This window comes from Hyaena hyaena, unplaced genomic scaffold (genome assembly GCF_003009895.1).
Source record: "Hyaena hyaena isolate Hyena2069 unplaced genomic scaffold, ASM300989v1 scaffold_29, whole genome shotgun sequence".
Taxonomy (NCBI): domain Eukaryota; kingdom Metazoa; phylum Chordata; class Mammalia; order Carnivora; family Hyaenidae; genus Hyaena; species Hyaena hyaena.
In genome coordinates, this window is record NW_024080661.1 from 2,871,566 (window position 1) to 2,892,343 (window position 20,778).

The 20,778-nt window shown below is 58.3% G+C and overlaps 3 protein-coding genes across 4 annotated transcripts; all 3 read right to left on the reverse strand.

Annotated features, from left to right (window-relative positions):
* Positions 1 to 576: 576 nt before the first annotated feature.
* HOXB5 (homeobox B5) lies at positions 577 to 2,569 on the reverse strand. The gene is made up of 2 exons (XM_039227827.1): positions 2,008 to 2,569; positions 577 to 1,303 (listed from the first exon to the last, which is right to left on the reverse strand). The coding sequence occupies exons 1-2, from the start codon at positions 2,567 to 2,569 to the stop codon at positions 1,056 to 1,058; spliced, it is 810 nt and encodes a 269-aa protein (XP_039083758.1). The 3' UTR covers positions 577 to 1,055.
* A 2,038-nt stretch (positions 2,570 to 4,607) lies between these two features.
* On the reverse strand, positions 4,608 to 13,843 carry HOXB6 (homeobox B6). 2 transcript variants are annotated; one of them, XM_039227762.1, is made up of 3 exons: positions 13,374 to 13,843; positions 6,554 to 7,078; positions 4,608 to 5,508 (listed from the first exon to the last, which is right to left on the reverse strand). In XM_039227762.1, exons 2-3 carry the CDS (start codon positions 6,966 to 6,968, stop codon positions 5,249 to 5,251), a joined length of 675 nt encoding a protein of 224 aa, XP_039083693.1. In that variant the 5' UTR covers positions 6,969 to 7,078; positions 13,374 to 13,843; the 3' UTR covers positions 4,608 to 5,248. The 2 variants fall into 2 exon arrangements, with proteins under 2 accessions (XP_039083693.1, XP_039083692.1); XM_039227761.1 differs by having other exon boundaries at positions 6,554 to 9,884.
* Positions 13,844 to 16,173: 2,330 nt separating this feature from the next.
* Positions 16,174 to 19,547, reverse strand: HOXB7 (homeobox B7). The gene is made up of 2 exons (XM_039227763.1): positions 19,070 to 19,547; positions 16,174 to 16,998 (listed from the first exon to the last, which is right to left on the reverse strand). The coding sequence occupies exons 1-2, from the start codon at positions 19,467 to 19,469 to the stop codon at positions 16,745 to 16,747; spliced, it is 654 nt and encodes a 217-aa protein (XP_039083694.1). The 5' UTR covers positions 19,470 to 19,547; the 3' UTR covers positions 16,174 to 16,744.
* Between the last annotated feature and the right edge of the window lie 1,231 nt (positions 19,548 to 20,778).

The following is a 20,778-nucleotide window of genomic DNA, read 5'->3' on the forward strand; positions in this document are numbered from 1 at the left end:
AGGGTGTGCCCAGTGATGGGAGAGGCAGCTCCCCGGAGAAAAGACAAGTAGAAGGGCAGTGGAGTAGGGGAAACATTTATTTGACTTCAAGGAAAGCTACAAACAAATACCAAAAGCGAATCACTGAGACAGGCCCGGCAAAGGCAAAGACAGATTTCACACGTAGCACAGCATCCACTCGCTCACTACAAACGGTCTTAGAAGCGAAATGGGGGGTGGGGGGGGAGGGGATGGGTCTGACCCAGACTCTCCCCATATTTACAAGCTTTGGGCCCTCTACTCCAGACCCACGGACTCACAGAGAAATACACGAGAGACATTTTACACTGAGGATTATTTTTGTTCCCGTACACTCCCAGGCCAGGCCTTGTGGGGCCTACCCAGGCGGCAGGAACCCTACTCTCACGGTTTACCTTCCCCCTTCTCCACATCAGCCTCTTTGGTGCCCCCAGCCCCCTTCCCACCCTAGGACCAAGCCACTGGGAGACTTGGGCCTGGGGAGTGGGGAGGGAGGAGGAGGAAGGTGGAAAGAGACAGTCATGGACTCCATCGCGGAGGCCAGCTCAGCTGGGCCGCGGCACGACACCACCCCACCTCAACTGCTGCCCCTTTAGAGAAGTTTCAAGCTGAAACTCAAAACACAGCGATCATCCTTTTATAAATAAGTTAGAAGAACACAGATGGGGAGGGGAAAGTTCACATTAAACATGCGAGTTTCTTTCTTTCCTGGGGGAAGGAGTGCAACCACAGACACGAACATTCAGAAACACTGGCGGATTTGGGGTGAGTGGCGGGGAGTGGGGAGCATGGAGGGGAAATAATAATTATCATTATTATTAACAATAATAACAAGATTAACCAGTCCGGGAGACAGGGAGCCACAGGGAGACCTAAGACCGAACGAAAAATCGTAACACAAGGCCGGGGCGAGGCAGGCTCGTGGGAACCGGTCCCCAGCGGGCAGTGGCAGCGCAGGGAGGCTCGGAGGGGCCGGGGCAGGGCGAGGGGGGGGGCGGCAAGTGCTCTTGGGCCACCCAGGGCTCCTCCCGGCGGGCTCAGGGCTGGAAGGCGCTGCCGGCTGTAGCCAGGCTCATACTTTTCAGTTTGTTGTCTTTCTTCCACTTCATGCGCCGGTTCTGGAACCAGATCTTGATCTGGCGCTCGGACAGGCAGAGCGCGTGGGCGATCTCGATGCGCCGCCGCCGCGTCAGGTAGCGGTTGAAGTGGAACTCCTTCTCCAGCTCCAGCGTCTGGTAGCGGGTGTACGCGGTCCGGGCCCTTTTCCCGTCCGGCCCGGTCATATCTGGAGCAGACAGAGTAGAGCCGAGAGGCACTGTTATTCCGGTTCAGGGAGGGGGGCCCTGGATGGGAGAGGGGCGTGGAGCAGGACCCAGGCGTCCGTGGCACCCAGCTCGCCGCAGCTCCAATCCTCCCCGCTCCAGACGCCCGGCATCCGAGATCTCGCTTCTGCACCCCCTTCTCCTGCAGCCCCCACTTCTGCCGGCAGTGAATGCGCCCGGCTTTGTCTCTTGCTCCCTCCCTGTGCCTCACCCTTCGCTGGGCTCAGGCGGCCGCTCGCCCCGAGAGGGAGCAGAGCGGCTGCACTTTTGCCCTGGAAAGCTCGTTTTTACTGCTCGTCCCCTCCTTTGCAGCCTCAAAATTTCGGGGGTCGGCAGGACCCTTCCCCACGTTCCATAAACCCCATCCTTCATCCTAGAGCGAGTACAGCTAGCTGGGCGAATAAAACCGTAGCCGAATCTGGAGACAAATGATTAAAAATACTCCTCCCCAGCTAAAGACCTAGCTAGACCTGCTTTGGCTCTATCCCCCCAAGCTGTGAAGACCCTCTTAAAGACTTCTCCCCCTCTGGTTAAAAAAATAATAAATCTATATTTGAGGAAAAGCCAAGCTCTCCTCGCCTCCCCCCCCCCCACCTCCCCAAACGCAGAGAAGGAAAGCCGGGAAGACAAAAAAAAAAAAAAAGGGGGGAGCGAAAGCGAGAATTACCATGGCTGATGTGAAGCTTCCTCATCCAGGGGAATATCTGCGGAGTCTGCCCCTCGGGCGCGGCTGTGGAGGTGGCCATGGGCTCTGGCTGTGCCCGAGCTAGGCTCGGGCTGCTTAGCTGGCTCGCCGCTTCCTCAGGCTCCGAGGATGCGCTGGCCTCGTCTATTTCGGTGAAATTGGCGCTGGAGCTGGCCGGGGTCGCCTGGTCGGAGGGGGACGAAGCGGAGGGCTTGGCGCTGTGGCTGTCGCCGTTGGTGCAGGGCAGGGACTCGGGCGAGGACAGGGAGCAGCTCGACGCCGCCTGCCTGAAGCGGGGCTCCTGGGCGGGCGCGGGGAAGGCGCGCGAGCTCTCGCCCACCGCCCCAAAGTGGCTGGAGGAGGCCGAGGAGCGGTTGACGCTGAGGTCCATCCCATTGTAATTGTAGCCGTAAGAGCCGGTGTGCATGGCAGCGGGATCCCTGTAAGAGCCGCTCAGAGAGCTGCCACTGCCATAATTTAGCAACTGATAGTCCGGGCCATTTGGATAACGCCCCGAGAAGGAGTTTACAAAGTACGAGCTCATTTGGGTGATTTTGGAGGGCTTGATTTGTGGATCGTGGTCGTTATAACCCTGTGCTTCACGATTTATGATGTATTAATGAATTATAGCGATGCACTGTACTTCGTTTTGCTATGTATGCGGCCAAATATGGGGGGGGGTTGGAAGGGGGGATGGGGGGGCGTTAGGGAATCACGTGCTTTTGTTGACCAGTCGTAAATTCTCGCTGATGACCTCAAGAGGTAATTCATGCTCTATGGTTACAAATAATGACGATCCGAGAATCGTTAGGGCCGATTCAATGCGAGCCTCCGAGAGAGGGGGAAAAAAGGAGAAGGGGGAGAAACAGGGAGAAGGTTGGCGGCGGCCTCTGAGCAGAGCGCGCCACCTCCCGGCGATCGGCGGGAGCGCGGGCCGCAGGCTGCCATGGCGGCGACGGCTGCCTCCCCGCTGGCTCCCTGCAACCGCCGGGCGAGAAAAGAAACCCTGGCCCGGCTCACCCGCAGAGTTGAGTCTTTTGGGGGGGGGAGACCCAGTTGAGCCTTTACCCACTTTCTTGGAAGTGGGGTTAGACTACTGGTATCCTTCTCCTTGCCATTATTATTATTATTTCCACTCTGGATGAGATGATCAAAAACTGAGTTGCTTTTCCCTCCTGTGGGCTTTGCAAGTCTCCGAGTTGGGGACGGAAATGGGGGGGGGGGGCGGAGGGTTAGAAGATGTGTGAAAAACAATTATTGCAATGCGTTTCCCCGCGAGCTCAGACCCGCCAGCTTCCTGCCGGGACTGCTGTGTCCCATGCATAGCGTCCAGGCGGAGCTGGCAGCGCTGGGCCGAGGGTTCCACGGAGCCGCTTTCACTTCTGTGCCCTTTAGAAGTTTGGGATCCTCCTCCTGACTCCCTCCCCATCCTTAGCCCAGGCCCGGAGAATGGCAAAGCAGGACAGGGACCCCGGAGGACGAAGCGTGCTGGTGCTGAGCGGCCTGGTTCAGGGGAAACCAGTGGCAGCGACAGACTAGGTGGCCGGGGTTTGGGGTTCTGAGAGTTCGGGATCAAGGCAAGACCCTTTCACCCCGTCACCAGATTCCCCGCTATTGCATTGGGAGGCGCCACTGAAGGCCCCTTGCTGACATCTGGGTAGTTTCAGAACGTGCTCTGCGGCCCACATCTTCCCTGGAAAGGGGTTCCGAGGACCAGCGGCGCCTTGCTGAGCACGCTGGGCGGCCGGAGACCGCCGCAGCTGGGCTCCTTCTGCCGGGTGGCTATTTTCTTTAAAAATAAAAAAGGGAGAGAAAGGGAGGAGGAAGAAAGGAAAACAGTGTCCGCTGCTTGCCGCCTGGGTGAGGGTGAGGGTGGGGGTGGGGAGAGGATGGGTCGTTTTTTTGGTTGAGAGGGTGAGACCACAATGCCCCATCACCTGGCCTCCTGCCCTCAAGTCTCCAAGGAGCAGGGAGAAGTCGTGTCCCCCACCCCACGCCCGCCGGCGGCGCGGCCTCGAGTGCCCCTGCTTGTCAATGAGCTCCTGCTAGAGGCAGGAAGGGGCTCCTGGAGCCTTCAGCTGCGCGCGGAGAGACACCCGGTGGCCCCGATTTTGGTCTCCAGAGCCACAGGCCGGGAGCCCAGGGCCAAGGGCGGCGGAGAGCAGGCCAAGCGGGCAGGCCGAAGGCGCCGGGCCTCGCGAGCCTGAGGACAGAGGCGCTGCCGAGAAGCCAGGCCCTCCTGGCTGTCTCTGCAGGGGCTCCGGGGCTCGGGCCTCGGTCGCGTCCCTCGTGCCACGGACCAACGAGGAATAAGAGGGATAGGAGGGGAAGCGGCCCTTCTCCGTCCCCCAAGTGTGCACCGGGAGAGGCCGTCCTGAGCCTCCGCACCGGCGGCGAGGCGCGCGCGGGCGCCTGGGCGGGACCGCTCCGGCCGTTATCTCCGCTGTAACTTCCGAGTCGTGTCGGGCCCGCCGGGGCCGGCCGGGGCTCCAGCCTTCGCTGCGGAGTTTCCGGCACCGGGACGGTGGGGTGGCCTTGGGGGTGGGGGAGTGGCGGGGGAGGAGCAGAGGTGACCGAGCGGCGAGTTTTAACGTCTTTATTATCATCATCATCATCATCATTAATAATATTAATATTATTACCGAAGTATTTCACGTCCAGAGCTAAGACAAGACTACAAACACAACACATAGAAAATTAATAAAATAGAACTTTGTTTTCTTCTGAGGCTCCTCTTCTTACTTCTAGGTAGTATGTGCTCCTTCCAGTGGCTTTAGGGTGGGGGTGGGAGAGAGGTCTGGGGTCAGGGAGTCTTCGAGGCCCCCGCTGAGGGGACTGCGAATCTACCATTGAACCGTGCACCGGGGACATGGACGGAATGAGACGCGACACAGACAAGAGCATTTTGCTCTGCTTCCAGGAAACATCAAGTGAGTCCGGTCCTCAGTTCTCAACAGGGGAGCCTGACGGGGCCGAAGCGGGTCCCGCAGGGATGGAGGGGGCGCTCAGGGTGCTGGGTGCGCTCAGGCGGCAGGGCCTCCCAGCGCCCGGTGAGAGCTCTGCGGGCGGGGGCGTCCCCGAGGGCGCTGGGCCCCCGCACGTGCCGTGCGCTAGACGGCAGGTCCCCCGGGTCCCCCGCCCGCAGAGCCTTCTCGGGGCTCTCCGAGGCCCTCGGCTCCCCACAGGCCGCTCCCTTCGCGTCCCCCCTCCCTTTCCAACGCCTTCACTCGGCTGGTTTTTCTTCCTCCTCCTCGGCACTGAGCTGAGACGCGCTGAGCAGTTTGCTCTCCTTTTTCCACTTCATGCGCCGGTTCTGGAACCAGATCTTGATCTGCCGCTCGGTCAGGCACAGGGCGTGCGCGATCTCGATGCGCCGCCGCCGCGTCAGGTAGCGGTTGTAGTGAAACTCCTTTTCCAGCTCCAGGGTCTGGTAGCGGGTGTAGGTCTGGCGGCCGCGCCGGCCGCTGGGCCCAAAGGAGGAACCTGTTACGCAGAGAGAAGATGCTGAGGCCTGGGGTCACCGGGGCCAGAGCCCCCTCCCCCACCCGGCCCTCCGACGTGGACTCCAGCCTGTCCCGGGATGCCCTCCTTTCTACCAGTTCCCTGCTCCCCCCCCCTCTACTTTCTCACCCCCCCCAGCGCCCTCTCCAGATGCCCTCCGGGTCTCCCAGGCCTGTGCCTCTGGTCTAGACGCTCGGTGGGGGATGGGAGGAGGGCTTAAAATCCCACCTGAGCCTAGGGGGAGGGGCTGGGGAACCACTGGCCAGGTGTGTCTCTTCCTAGCCTCATCTTTTCCTTCCATCTATCTGGCTCCCCCACCGCCCTGTGATAGATTCCAGCCCTTAATCCGTAATGACGTGGATCGATCCACAGTCGGCATTAACGGCTCCTCACTTTCGTGTCCCGCTAATGGACATCAATTTGGGACTTGAGGCCGACAAATAATCCAACCTGAGACCCAGGCGCCTGCCTCTCCCCGTCTCCCCCTCCGCCGGCTCCCTCTCCCTTTCTTCCCCTGATTCTCCCTCCCTCCTCTGACTACCACCCCTTTCCTGGTGCCTCCTCCTTCCCCAGCGCCGGACCCCCAGGGAAACACAGTCCGGGACAGACACAACTCTCCCTCGCCAGCGTCACGCCGCCCCCCTTCCGATGACGCACTCCGTTTTTAATGGAACCGTCTTCGGGTGGGGGACCCGACCGGGGCTGGGGGCACGAGGGGGGAAAGCCACGCCAGTGGCTGCGGCCCCTGCCCCCTCCCCTGCCCGGGACTCCGGCCCTGGCCTGGCGCTCCCGGGGAGCCCACTCGCTCCCCCTGGCTCCCGGTGCAGCTGGGACTTTGCAAACTTTGGAACTCCTGAGGGCGAGGGGACAGAGCGGGAGGTGGGGCGGGCGCCCCGTCCTCCCTTAGCTCCTCACTGAGATGCCCACCCAGCACCCCGGGGGAGTGGGGGTGGGGGCGCTACTTCTTTCCGGGTGGGGGGGGGGAGGGCCCGCGGGGGTCGCGGCGGCCGCGGGAGGGCTCACTCACTGTTGCACGAATTCATCCGCTGCATCCACGGGTAGACCGGCGTGGAGCACTTCTGCTCCTCCGCCTCGCCGAACACGCTCTTGTCCTGCGCACAGTCTGACTTCCGCGGCTCGGGGTGGAACCGGGGCGGCTCTTCGGCGCCCGAGAGCGCGCAGGCCGACTCCTTCTCGCGGTAGAAGGCCGGCGCCGGCCCGTAGTCGCAGGGCGCCGCTCGGCCGTAGCCGCCGCCAGCCGGCGGGTAGTAGGAGGAAGCGGCAAAGCCCTTGTCCTGGCCGGGCCCGGGCCCGTAGGGCGCGGGGTAGTGCCTCAGCGGGTCCGCATAGCCCGACGAGTAGAGCGGTAGCTGGCCCAGGAAGGACTCCTGCCCGCTGGCCAGAGTGACGGGGAAGGTGGAGTTCACGAAATAGGAACTCATTGGGAGGGGAGGCGCGCTCGGCCGCTGCTGCTCCGCCGGGTTTATGATTTGTTGTGTTTTATAGTCCGAGCGCCGCGCCTATTAGTAGTATATCTGAGATTGGGTTTTAGCTGAGGGGGGATGGCGAGGTGCCAGTGAGGGCCAGAAGGAAATACAACCATCTGATCCAACACTGACCAATAGCAGAGGCAGGAATTGTCAAATAGCACCCAGGAGGAGCGCAGCCCGCGCGAGGGACCCGCGCACAAACCTATCAACCTTTTTTTTTTTTCCTCCTTCTTCTCCTTCTCCTTTCTCTCTCTCTCTCCCCGACAACACAACGCGTCCCCCACCTACGTAGGATCTGCGAGAGAGGCGTCTGTGCCTTTGAGGGAGGAGGGAGCATGTGGATTGAGACCACGCCATCCCCCAGTGATTAAATAAATATATCCCTCCCCTCCCCACGCAGGAGAGGAAAAAGTTAATTGTGTTTTCAGAAAAGTTAACCCCTGCGTTGCTTCAGCCCGGTTCCCTCAAGGGAAGGGTGGGTAAATGTCCCCGGAATGAATCTCCGTGTGGGGAGGAGAGGACTCAAGGAAAAGGTTTGCTTCTAGGGTTTTGTGTGGGTAGGAAAGGAGAAGAGTTGGCTAGTTAGCATCGTTTTCAGAAAGAGGCGAAGAAGAAGAAGAAACGCTCCCCTTCCCAGGTGAAACTGTTTTTTCCTGCTTCCCAGGTCTAGTCTGTCTCCTCCAAGCCTGGGTTTATTATTCTCGCGTCTTCACAATTCCTATGGGCCGGAGGGCAGGCCAGAGCCTGCGGCCCAGAGGACCCAGAAGGCTGGGAAATGGGAGGAGGGTGTGAGCCCTCCGGCTCTGGGGCTGGGTGAAGCCAGGCTAGGCTAGGAGCTAGCTTCTTGGAAGGTTACAGGGGCTGCCCCAGACATCCTGCCTGGTTCCAGCATGTACTGCTTGCTCTTGGCATGAGAAGGGGCGCTGGGGAAAAGGGACTAGTCTTCTCACTTGGGGGATAGGAAGAGGAAGAGGAAGGGGCATCCCCCTGCCTAGCTTCCTCTGATCCCTACCCTGCCTGCAACCCTCACTCCACCCCCACCCTCTACCCGCCCCCCATCATTAGAATATCCTGGGCTACAGATTCTTAAGAAGCAAAGATATCGCAGCACATCGGGTTACAGGGAAGACATTGCTCGTCCTCTATTCTGGGTCGTCAAAAACTGCCTAATATTTGCGGCAGAGACAGCCGGGAAGAGAGGGGCCCCTACTCCTTTTCCAGGTCTCTCCAGAAGCTGGCAGTTCTTTTTAAAATGATTTCTTTCCCAAGACTTGGTTTGGGCTCAGTTTTGTAAGGAGGGAGAGGTGTGTCAGGTGCTGCGGGGCGGGGGGCTCAGCAGGCAGCTTACAACTATCAGCCTGACTCCCCTCTCCAGATGCTCACCACCCTTGGGTCAGGCTCTCAGCGACTCTCCAGTCCCTCCCACAGCTCACATTTGTATCACCAGCTTTGCTGCTGCACAGGCTTGGGTGTGAGAAAGAGTGCTCATCTCTGTTCATCTCCCCCCCCCCACCCCCACCCCCATCTAGGGAAAATGAGCCTTGAAGCCAGGCTGGAAGACTGAGTCACAGTATGTTTTCAACACTCTAACTAGGCTCATGGAAGCCAGGCAGTAAAGGTTGATAATGTTCAGACCTGGGTTCAGGAATGAGCCAGGACATGTGACAATATCTGACGAGGAAGGGGGGCGTCTTGTGCTTTGGGCTCCTTTTCGTGGGCCAGGCTTGCCCACTAAAGATGGCCCAGGATTCCAAGGAAAGTGGTTGGGATACTAGGGAAAGCGCTGAGCTTGGTGGCCCAAAGTGGGAAATTGGTCGGTCGCCCCGTGGCCTACAAGGATCCCGGAACTCAGGACAACTTCTAGGCTATACCTTCATGGCCACATGGTGATCTCTGGATGTCTCACCAACCACTTCCTAGCCCAATTCGGAGGCGGGGGGGGGGGGGCGGGTAGTAATCAAAATTTGAGAAAATAAACTCAAGTCTTCTAATGATGAAGAATGGTAGGTGTCCCAATCTAGCTGTGATTGGGCCCACTCCTACAGAGGAATTGGGAACATTTGGGCCAGGGGAGCAAGGTCAGGAGAGTGCCTGTATGCACCTCTCTCGTCCTTGCCGCCGAGGCTGGGCCTTGGGCCGTATCTGTCCTGCCTCATCCCTGGTCACAACGTCCCCTTCCTAGAAATGGACAGTGTGGGCTTTGCTGTAGAGTCGGGAGTAAGTAGGATGCTGTAAGAGAGGGAGACATCCCTGATAGAGAAGCATGAAAACAATCGCCTCGTCCCTTAGAGTCACGTCCCCAAATTAACCTCACCTCTGCAGGTTGCCTGTCGTGAGATGGAGCCCCAGAGGCAGGGCCTGGGCGCCTGGAGTCCGGCATGAAAGGAAATAGCGCCTCATCGCTCTTATCTAAGCCCAGAGGTATTTATGAGCGTTTATTCGTCTGATCCGTTTGTTTGGGAGAAAGAGCAGACGGGCCGGGCCCGGCCAGAGGCCGCCTGGTCTCTGGAGCCAGATCTCTACGAATCTGTCTGTGGTTCGGTCCACCGCCGTCTGTCTGTCTCCAAGGGGGAATATGTAAATACCCAGCAGGCACAGCCGTCTGCCAGTCTGGGGTGTGTCTCCCAGCCCCACGGTGGAAGAGTGTATATAGAGAGATGGATATAAATGTGTACCAAGTCTTGAGGACACAGCAGAAGGACTGTACAGAAACCCCACAGGCAGAATTTATAATTGTAACATTCTGTGCTGTGAATCCGAGCTCCCCTGGACGCGCACGCATTTTCATTTCCCAGGGAAATATCCGAGTTGTGCTCAGCTCATGAGTAAAATTCTCCTGTACCGGTAACCGCAGGGAGAGGTTTTTGCCTGCATGTGCATGGAGGGGAGGAGGATTTAGACACCGTCCAGGCTTCCCATTTCCCCGCAGCTACGAAGCTGCCCCCACCTCCACCTCACTGGGTCGTGGGCACCTTCCCCCCGAGCCCACTCCCAACTCAGGCTGGGATGGAGCGAATTAAAATATCTCCACTCAGTTCTTCCCCTAGACGCGGTGATTCTCTGAATTTGGGAAACGTAAATGTTCCCAGAGGGACTTCCCAACCTTTGGGAGCTGTTTACTAGGGATATTGCCTTAAAATTAGCCCGTCCGAAGCACGGTACAAAGACCTCATTTCCATTATGCAAATGAACGGCACCGTCTCTGATCTTGGGGGGGGTGGGATGGGCCGGGACGCTCCGCTTATGCTCCCCGTTCCCGGCACCCAGGTCCATGGGCACCCCAAAAGCCCCGAAGTGTTTCAGCCCCCCTGTACCAGCCGCCTTCCCTCCCCACCTGTCCTTTGGATGGCCCACAGGAAAGAGGGGCGCAAGACTTGCTGGGCACGCTCCCTCGGGGCCTCCGCACTGGGCCCGGCCTTCTGGCCTTGAAAGTCAGTCTTTCTGCAGAAATGCTGAAAGGGCAGCTCTCCTGTGGTCTAGACTCTTGAGGCGCCGCAGCCGCTGGGTTTGCCCCCCAGCACCGCTGGGCCCCCTCGCTCTGGGCTGCTCCTCCAGTTGTGAGCCAGACCCTAGTAACACCTCGGCCTGCCTGGCACCGCAGGCAATTTCCTGGACCCCCCGCCCAGGAACTGGGGCCACAGCACCTTGAAAGGAGCGACCAGAGCTTCCTCCTGCGGCTTGAAAGCCCGAGCTAATCAGTAACCCGTGAGACAGGGGCCAATATTCAAACTCGGCAGCAGAGGCCCGCACCCCTGCCCTCGCCACCCCCTTCTGCGAGAGCGCTCGGGTTAAGCGGGTGTGAGGGGTCCGGCAGGAACGGAAATCACAATGGTTTGGTTCCTTAATGATTGATCCCTGCTCCCACTCCCCGTTCTTCCCCGACGCATATTTGTGTCGATTTCGCTTGAAACGATCGAGAATGGGGGAGGGGATCCACACTCACTTGCAGACACCAACAGTTTCCAGAAAATTCGGCTCAGTTCCTTCACCACCGGACTCACCGGCCAAGCAACTGGCAAGACCCACCAGCCAACCCGGAGAACACAGACCCGGTCTGTCTTTTGACAGCCGAGTGGAACTGCGGGGACCGGCGCCTCCCCTGCTGGCCCCCTCCTTTGGCCGGAAAGAAAACCAAATAAACCTTGAACAGCCTTGGCCTCGCATCTCCTGAGCGGCCCGGATGGTCCCGTCTCCAGCCTTGGAGGGGCAGGAGGGTGAGGACACGCGACTCTGATCCCCCAACCCTTTGGTTCAGGGCCCCCTGCCCGCGGGATGCAGTATTAGTCCTCTTTAAATATGTCCTAGAGAAAGCCGGTTTCCCAGCCAGCCGCTGGGTTCGGAGCTGGAATGGGGCGGGCCGGGAGGAGGGGACACTTGTTCTCTATTCCGCACGCGGAAGGGCGGGTACCAAGATCCAGCACAAAGCGACAATCTGGGCCCGGAGTCCCCTGAAATCCGCCGAACCTGAGCAGCAGGGGCTCCGAGCGGGCGTCGCGCACGGTACAGGCAGTGTCGCCAGGCTTGTGGTGCCGAAGCCGCATGTCTCCGAACGGACGGTAGATGGCAGCAAACCGCATAATTTGGGTCAGAGCAAACTGTCTAAGGGATGATTTATACCTCGCCAAGACTACAGGAGAAAAAGACCTTCAGTCTGGATGGGTTTGGGGAATTTTTTCCCTTTGAGAATAGGCCCCGAGTGCCGTGGGTGCTGGCGGAGAACTTCTCTCGCTGTGCCGCCGAGGGACCCCGCAGGCCCCCAGTGCGGGCCTGCTTCCTTCTACCTGTGCGGCCAGGGGCCCCCTTCCCGAGCCACAAGTGGCCTGTGTCCCTCTCTTCCCAGCTCAGGATCCAGAGAGCCAGGATCCCCCTACCCACCCCCGTCCCCCGGCGATCCCCAGGCAACCAGAGGCCCCAGGCCGAACGCTCTGCATTTGGTCTTTAAAAAGAGAAAAGCAATCACCTATTCGTGTAAACCAAACTAAATCATAGTCTCTCCTGCCCTCCACCCCCCAAAACCGCTTATCTCTCCGCTGGCAGCTTCCCCAGAACTCTTCTCCCTCACTCTATTTTTAGGTCCTCACCGGCTTTCCCTTTCTTCCTCTCCACCAGTTACTTTAGGAATTTCGGTCTCCCCCCCCCCACCTTCTTCTCCCCCTCCCCACCCCCAGGAGGCCTGGCTGGAGAATGAAATCAGGCGCCGGAGGGACAGCGCCTGAGCTGTCTGAGCTGAGCGCCAGGCACCTCTCCAGTCCGGACACCCTCGGGTTCCCTAACTGGGTTCTTTTTTTTATTTCCTCCTCCTCCTCCTTCTCTCTGTCCCTCTCCTTTTTTTTTTTTTTTTTTTTAAATTCTTGTTTACAAGCTTCAACCACAACAGCACACTCCGCCGCTTCTTCACAATCACCACGGCTGGATCCAGGAAAGTTTGAGGTGTTTCCACCTCAGACACACGCGTGGCAATTTCCTCCACCGAAATCCGCACACTCACACCCATAAAACGCAAGTAATAGAATCAATAGTGCACAGACACCAACACCGCCGGAACCTACCGCATTAAAAACCACAAAACTGTCTCCCTGCAGAGCGAGGCTCCCTCCTGCGGGAGTGCGGGAGTGGCGACAGACCTGGGCACTCTCAGGCTGGCTTCCTCGGGGGGGGGGGGGGGCNNGGGGGGGGGGGGGGGGGGCTCCCTCGACTTTAGTGCCTCCACCCACAGCCCTTTAATTTCAAAAATGCCTCCGAAGGGAGATAATGAGCATTTCTCTGTGAACTGTTCTTTCTGTGTCCCTCTAGCCGCCGCCTCCACGCCCTCGCGGGCCTCTGCGAACATTCCAGGCCCTCCAGAGACCAGGACGTCCCTCGAGGCCACCGCCCCTCGTGCCAATACCGCCGGGAGACCGCCGATACCCATACCGGGCAAGAGAACCGCGCGGAGGGCAACTCGGGAGCCCGGAACGAGGGGGGGGGGATGGTGGGAGGGGGAGGGGGTGCGCACACCCACAGAGGCCGTAGCGACAGGCTTCTAGGGCGCCCTGGAGCCCAGACACCCCCATCCTCTCCTTTGCAGCCCCCTCGCTTGAGCCTCTCCTCCCAGCTTAAAAGGGCGACATCGAGCTCGCCTCCGTGGCCCCTTTCGGTTCCTCCTCCCGGCCGCCCTGCCTTGGCTCCCCCTCCAGGAAGCAGCCACCCCTCTCTCTGCCGCCACCGAATTTCCTGGGAAGCCTCTTCCTGAAGCGCCCAGAGGTGGGGTTCAGCCCCGTCTTGGAGGGGGGAGGAGGAGAGGGAGACAAACCCAAGCCCCACCCCCTACAAAATCGATGCAAAAGAATTAGAAGAGAATTGTAGAATCTCTCTTACCTTTGTAGACCTTGGGATTTCTTTCCTCCGGTTGAAAGGGGTGAGGAGGAAGGAGGGGGGGAAGCGTTCTGTTTCTTCTTCATCTTCCAGATAATATTGTCCCAACCTGAGAGCCGTCGCTTCCCCTTCTCTGACTTGGGAGAGAGGGTGTTTCGCTTTTCTGATATTTGCATAGAAAATGGAGTAAGTTCTGGCTTTGAAAAATGGTATCAGGCTGCAGTCCTGGGCAGATTGTCCATTTACCCTCCATGATGACTAAAATCCCAGATCAGCAAGCAAATCAACTTAGAAATTAAAATTATTTTTGGTTCTCTCTTTTGTGTAATTCCCACCCCCTCCTTCTCTCTCTCTCTCCCTCTCTCTCTTCTTTCCTCTCCCTCTCTCTTCCCCTCTCTCTTTTTCTTTATCGAGTGATACTGAAGTATAAAAATATCAAGAGGCTGGAGCCCTGAAGGACGACAGTGCTCCGACCTAGGTGTGGTGTCCAAAAGAATGCTGCATTATAACCACCAGGGAAATGATAAAAAGTTCATGTTCACGATCGCCCGGCCACATGACCGGCGCCGGCCAATCGCTGGATTCAACCACTCATAAACTTCTATCACAAAGTTGTAAATTTTCATAAAACAACAAGGAATTTATTGCATTTCTTCATGGCTGCTCCACCAGCAACCCTTTTCTCAGTCGCCATCTTCTTTTCTTCTCCTTCTCGCTATTTGGGGAAACCCCAATATGAGAAGGGGTGAGATTTGGGGTGCAGGGAATCAGGCGGAGGAGCCCCAAGGGGTTCATCTGGGCAGGGGATTCTTTCCAGAACCTCCCTATTCTCGCAGGAGCTCTGCCTCCCTCTTCTAGTGAGAATTCACCCCAAATCCTCCACACAGGGGCCCTTCTGAGGTAGTTTTGGGGTGAGTCGGGAGTAGCAGCAGGTATCCAGAATTGCCACTTGCGTCAGGGCAAAATGAAAGCTTCAGTGCCCCCTCTCCCCTTCTGAATGCCTCCCTCATTCCCAGCCCTCTAGATGGCAGGACCCATCACCTGTGAGGCTTGTAGCATTGCGGGTGTGGGGGCCCTAGATCCCCTAGGGCCTAGTTTTTGCCCCGGGAGAGGAAAGGCAGCCCTGATAGAGGCCAAGATGGAGAGTCTAGCAGCCAGATTCTCGCCTTTGCACCCCAGAAATTAGAAGAGGGGGAAGCCGGACCCCTGCCTCTCCCGCCCAATGCCCGCACACCCGGGTTCCCAGTGACAGCTCCGTGCCCTCTCCAGGGGGTTCTGCGGTCATTAATGGGGGACACTGCAGGTTCAGGGGACTTTTACTTACAAATTCAAATTAAAGAGATCTTCCTAAAATGAGTTTCCATTCCAATCCGCTTCCCCCCTCTCTGTCCTGATACCTGTTCTTCACATTTAAATAATCCGAGGCTTATAATCGAATAAATTCTAAAACTCGGCTCCACAGGTCTAGATGCATAGGCGCCAGCTTCCAGGTTTATGTGCCTCAATCAGGGGGTGTTTTGGAAGAAAAAAAAAAACCCACCACCACCAACCAACAATATTCACCTAGTGTTTCCCAGGCCCCCCTGAAATACTCCCGTATTTTGAATTGAGCTACCAGCGCCCACAATGCAGGAAACGAAATAACATCCCCCCCGCAAATGTTTTTTTCTCTCTTTTCTCTTTCTCTGTACCCCGGAGAAGATTCCAGGCTGCCGGCATCGGGGACCGCGGGGTAGCAAGGCGCCGAGGAAGCCGGCGGAGCTGCGGCCGTGCCTCCGGACCGGCCCGGAGCGGCCGGGATGCGGCCCCACTAGCCGGGTAAACTTGCACCGCTCGGCCTCTCTCGTTCTCAGGGCACCTTTCCCTCCATTTCCAAGTATCCTTTGGATCGCTGTGTGCATTTAGAATGAGATAAATTAAAACACATGCAAGTAAAAGAAGTTGAAATAAAATAACCGAATAGCTCTTGGGGAAAATGTTTGCCGAGAGCGAGTGGGAAGCCCGCAGCGCCCCGGTGTCGGAGGCCGCGCTGGGCCGGCCCGGCATCTCTGCGGACCGGCCTGGCCTCTCGCTCAACGCCAGGAAGCCGGCGTGGATCTGGGCGGCCACCTTCCCTCTCCTTCCCCTCTTCCTTGCATGGGGCCTAACACTTCGGATTTCAGCTCTGGATCTGGGCCCCAGCCGCGCCGCCGCGCCGCAGCCTGGTCTGAAGGCCTGGACGAGGAAGGGTTTGCGTAACTGTGCGCGTTTTGTTTTGGGAATGTGGGCCACTGAGCTTGTGGGCTCATGGATGTGCTGACTGGGGGGCGGGGGGCGGTTGCTAATGTGAATCTGTGTTTATAAGGCAACGTGTGAATGTGCGTTGGTATGTATAAATGTTTCTGGGAGTGAGTGTGAATGTGTGTTTCCTGGTGAGTGTGTGTGAACGTGAGTGCATGCTGGGGTGTGCGAGTGCCTGTGTGTTTATCTATGAACATGGGGCTAGGGGTGTTTATTTGTGACTGCGTGTGACAATGTATATATTTCTTTATGTGTGATGTCAGCCTGTAAATGCGTGTCAGCTGTGCGTTTGGGTGTGTCAGAATGGGTAAAGGGAACGCGTGTGTGATATCAGGGTTCGCTCGTTGGTAGCCCCCGGAACAAGGAGCAGGGAAAAGAGCAGACCCCAGCGCAGAAAGAAATGACTAGCGGCAGAAGTTGGAGCCCAGAGGCTCTGGGATGCATGGCTAACCCTGACCCTCTCCCCGCCCCCCCTGCCTCCCCCCACCTCAGTTTTAGGGAAACAGAAAATAGGGCATATCTGTTCATTTTTAAATTGTGTTTTATTTCTCCATCTTCAAGAACACATACAACGTAAAGAGGATCACAGGGGCTCATGGAAACGAGCATTGGGTAGGCCAGGTGCACAGCGGGGACGGCGAGCTAGTCGGTGGGTCCACGGGGCTCCCTAAGGCCCCTTCAGTGCGGCTACTGTGAAGGCAGGGGGGGCTCAGGAGGACGGGAAACCACACACTGTAAGTCCAGACCCACAGACCACAAAGACAGCGTCAAAAGAAAGGGGCTTACAAAACGGCAAGATTTTACAAAGACCTTACAATAGCGACATAGAAAAGGGGAGGCAAATTCCAGAAGGCTACAGAACAAGTAGATGATGTCCTCATGTCGTACAAAACAAACCCGACGGACGTTTCTATAGGTAGTATTTTTTTTTCAGTGTTAAGAAACCAAAATTTCACCTTCTCTCCCTAAAAAAACGTTTACACTGCTTCCCACTCTTTAAATAGGTTTCCCCCTCCCGATTTAATTGGAGTTTCCTGGTTCAGTTCTCAGAGCTGGGCTTCGGCTCTCCCTTTCTCAGCTCTCTTCCTCGCCTCTCACTCTTCCTCGTCCTCCTCCACCTCGGCCTTGTCCTGGCCTGTGGCCCCAGGACCCGCCGTCTTGTTCTCCTTTTTCCACTTCATGCGGCGGTTCTGGAACCAGATCTTGATCTGGCGCTCGGTGAGGCAGAGCGCGTGCGCGATCTCGATGCGCCGCCGCCGCGTCAGGTAGCGGTTGTAGTGAAACTCCTTTTCCAGCTCCAGGGTCTGGTAGCGGGTGTAGGTCTGGCGGCCGCGCTTTCGGTCAGTCCCTGCACATAGCATTAAAGGCGAATAATCAGCGCGTGTAGGAAAAGAAGGGGTGGGAAGAGCTGTTTTCTCCACCAAACCAAATTCTTATTTTCCACCCCACCCCCACCCCACCCCCAGCGTGTGCTGGCTTTTCTACAGACCTCCTGGGGCAAACATCCCCACTTTCCACCCAGGAAAGTCCTCCAGCTTCGGGCTTCTGAACCCAAGGTTTAGCCTGCTGGCTCTTGTGGGATGAAAGAAGGTTAATCCTCCCCGTCACTCCTGGGACCAAGGGCCCCCAAGCCTCCCCTTTTGGATACTGACTCTCCTGGTCTTTAAGGCAAGGGGCAATGGAAAACCATACAAGTGACCCTGGAGTGGAGCTCCGGGCCTGGCCTGAGTGCTTCTAAAAAGAAAAGGAAACAAAGGAGCCTTATAGACCCAGTCTCTCTCTCTCTCTCTCTCTCTCTCTCTCTCTCTCTCTCTCACACACACACACACACACACACACACACCCTATTATGGAATGAGCAGGAGGTGAGAATTTGCAGATTTCCTTGGAGCCTGGAGCTGACCCAAGAGCAGTTGCCCTCTGATGACCATTTTCCAGTGAGTGGCCGACGTTCAGACAGGGCCAGGCTGTCTTGCCTGCCCTCCGGCCCAGACAGCCCAGTTCTCCAAATCAATACTTGGGCCTCCAGGAGGAAGGCACAGGGGAGACAGCAGCCTGGTTCGGGGTTGGGGAGTGGGGGGCCGAAGGCCAGAGGAGAGGTTTCCAGGTTAGGCCAAAACCCTGAGAAGCTGGGGGGGGGGGGAGGCTGTACTGGGGGGTGGGGCTGTGCCAGCCCTCCTGGGAAGTAGACATGGGAGGAGGGGCTCGGGGCCCTAATTTCAAGTCAGATAAAAGTCAACGTGAAATGTTTACGAGCAGAAAAATTTGGGCTTTGATAAATCAACTGGAAAGGCCGTTGAATTATGGGGCAGGTAATGGGGACCATGGCCACCGGTACTGATGGTGTAGGAGCTGGGCTTCCTCGGGCTGGATCAGGAGCCTGCGGACCACCAGCCTTGGGCCTTCTGAGCCCTGGGGTTGGCCCCTGAGTCCAGGGACGCGTTAAGAAAGATGTCTGGTTCCGGCTACTCAGGAGACCCTGCTGTCCTGGGGCTCGTGCAGCAGCTGGCTCGGTGGCCTGCCCTCTCAGTAACTTTTGATTTGGCTCCATGGAGTCGTAGTCCCTCTCCTAAGAGGACATTCGCCCTTCTGGAAGGATACCTGCAAACTTGCTGGCCAGTTCTCCAGGGGAACTTAGGAGCCCTAGGAAGGGCACCTGAGGAAGCCAGCTGTACTCCTCTGAGGCTTCTCACCCTTTCTCTAGTTCTGCTTCCCCCTTCCCAAGTTCACTGGGGGGTCAGGAGCCTCATCTCTCTTGGTCTCAGCCCCCCTCTCTCCACCTGCCTCTCTGGCTCTGTGTCCCTGGCTGGGTCTTCATCTCTTCTCCTACCCCCTCCTCCCGCCAAGCCTCTGGGACCCACCTCTAATTGTCCAGAAGGGAATAATGGGGGAGCGGGGTTGGCTGGGAAGGAAGGGGGAGGGGAGAATTGCTCAGCGCTGCGGGCCCCCTCCCCCAGACCTCCAAGCTGGGGCTGGGGGACACACCCAGAGCTGAGATCCCCGGCGGGGGAAGGGAAAAGGGAGGGGGGAGACCCTAATGGCTATTCTCTGCAAACCCCAGCCTTCCTCCACAAGACAAACGGCCTCGTCTCCAGCCCGTGCCGGCGCGGCTGATAAATATTTAAAGCTAAAAGGCCGGGAGGAAAGGTGGGGGGCGGGCGGGGGGCTCGGAGCGCCACGGCGTCGGCGGAGAGAGATCCGCCAAGGGAGCAGAACGAGCCGGAGAGCACCGAGCAAAAAATGGGGGTGGGGGCGGCGCGCCGGGTTGCGGCCCCGAGAGGCTGCCGCGTCCCCCAGGGCCGACCTCCTACCGGAGCATTCTGGACGCGGAAAGGGGCAATCGGGCCAGGAAGGGGGCGCCTTCCGGGGAATGTGCCCGGGGCCACTGCGGCCCGGGATGGCTCGGTGCGCGGCGTTACCTGAGCTTCGCATCCAGGGGTAGATCCGGAAGTTACTCTCGGCCGCCAAGTCCGAGTCCTTCTGCTCCTTGGCGCCCGCCGCCTTGGCGGAGTCGCCGGGACACACCCCGGAGAGGTTCTGCTCAAAGGGCGCGCAGTGCATGTTGAAGGAACTCGGCTCGAGCCCGTAGCCGGCCGCGTAGACGCCGGCTGCACTCTGGCCCGCCATGCCCCCCCCGCCGGGGTACAAGCCCTGCATCGAGGCGGCGAAGGAAGCGCCCGAACCCGCTCCATAGCCCGGGCGCTGGGGGTTGGAAGCAAACGCGCAAGAAGTTTGTTCAGGGAAGGCTCCGGTAGCGAAAACCGAACTTGCGGCTGGATATTTAGAAAATAAAGCATTCGCATAATACAATGAACTCATAATTTGGCCGGATGATTTGTAGGCAGGGACGTTTTAGTGTCGGTTTTACGAGATTCCTTGATATATTACAGAATTAGAGTCCAGATTTACACCAAAAAGGACCCCCTTTTTCCTCTCCGGACCACGTGACCCCGCCCACGTGACGTCCCCTCCGCCAATGGCCGGGCGGCCTCCCCACGGCTCCCGGTAATGTGGAAAAAATTGTGTGGCGTTGGATTTATAAAATATGATCAATAATGAATGGGAAAGCCAAGCTCTGTGGATTGGGGCTGGGGGCTCAAGGGCCGCTGCCGACCCCCTTGGGCTGGAGGCAGCTTGCAGGCGAGATTTGGGGAGGAAGGGATTGAGTGGAAGGGAAAATAAATAACCTCCGAGCCATCCGTGTTGTCACCCTCCCCCCCCCCACCGTACACCCACCTCCCCAGCCGGTTACCCAGCGAGAAACAAATGCAGGGACTGCCCCCGACTGGGTGGGTGGGTGGGGGCAGGGCAGGTCTTTATTAATCTGGGCCAAGTCAGCCTGGCTGGGCCTTTGGGGGAACTTGGTCCCCGAGGTTCTCCGGAGGTGAGGATCGGAGGTGAGCCTGACTTCCTGGCTCTCACTGCGTGTCCCCCCAGACATACGGGCAGGGATGGAGTGAGGCTTCGCGGGTGCTCCTACAGGCGCGGGATCCAGCCCACAGGCGTTGCATACTGCGGTTTCTGTTGGCTTAAAAAAAAAAAAAAAAGGTTTGAAAATAAAAAAGGAAGGGGGTGGGGTGGGTGGGAAGAGAAAGGAAGGGAGGAGGGCGGCCTGGGTATGCAGCTCTCCTGGTTCCGGGAGGCGGATGCCTCAGTCGAGCGTGGCTGCCGGAGAAGCAGAGGCAGCGAAGGAAGGAAGGCGGCGAGCCACGACCTCGGAGCTGGGCGAAGGTGGCCAAGTCTTGGAGAGGGAGAGGTGGGGAAGAGTATCTCCCCTCTCCTCCTGCTTCCCCCCCTTACAACCCAGTGGGGGGGGGATGGTGGAAATAAATATAAAAGCTTGTTCAACGGCCCTGCGCTCCACTTTCACCAGCCACCCACCCCAAGCACACACAGGACACAGGAGAGGGCCCACGGAAACAAAAGGGGAGGTGGCGAGGGACAGAGCCACCAACCGGGCGCATCTCTCCAGCTCGGCCTGGGCGCCTGGGTCTCAGGGCAGACAGCCTCGGAACACCAAGGGAGGGGGTTTCTCTGGGCTCCCCTCCCCCGTCCCTGTCTCCTCCAATCAGGCGCAGCCGCCTCCCTCGCCCCCTGCGCCCCTGGGCCAAGGGACTCGCACCACCTG

Bases quoted from the DNA above. Each gene is read 5' to 3' on its own strand.
- HOXB5 (XM_039227827.1), bottom strand. From the start codon at position 2,569: ATGAGCTCGTACTTTGTAAACTCCTTCTCGGGGCGTTATCCAAATGGC. The intron at 1,304-2,007 runs GTAATTCTCGCT...TGTCTGCTCCAG, and splicing joins GAAGCTTCACATCAGCCATG to ATATGACCGGGCCGGACGGG.
- HOXB6 (XM_039227762.1), bottom strand. From the start codon at position 6,968: ATGAGTTCCTATTTCGTGAACTCCACCTTCCCCGTCACTCTGGCCAGC. The intron at 5,509-6,553 runs GTGAGTGAGCCC...TCTGCGTAACAG, and splicing joins GCGGATGAATTCGTGCAACA to GTTCCTCCTTTGGGCCCAGC.
- HOXB7 (XM_039227763.1), bottom strand. From the start codon at position 19,469: ATGAGTTCATTGTATTATGCGAATGCTTTATTTTCTAAATATCCAGCC. The intron at 16,999-19,069 runs GTAACGCCGCGC...TGCTATGTGCAG, and splicing joins CCCCTGGATGCGAAGCTCAG to GGACTGACCGAAAGCGCGGC.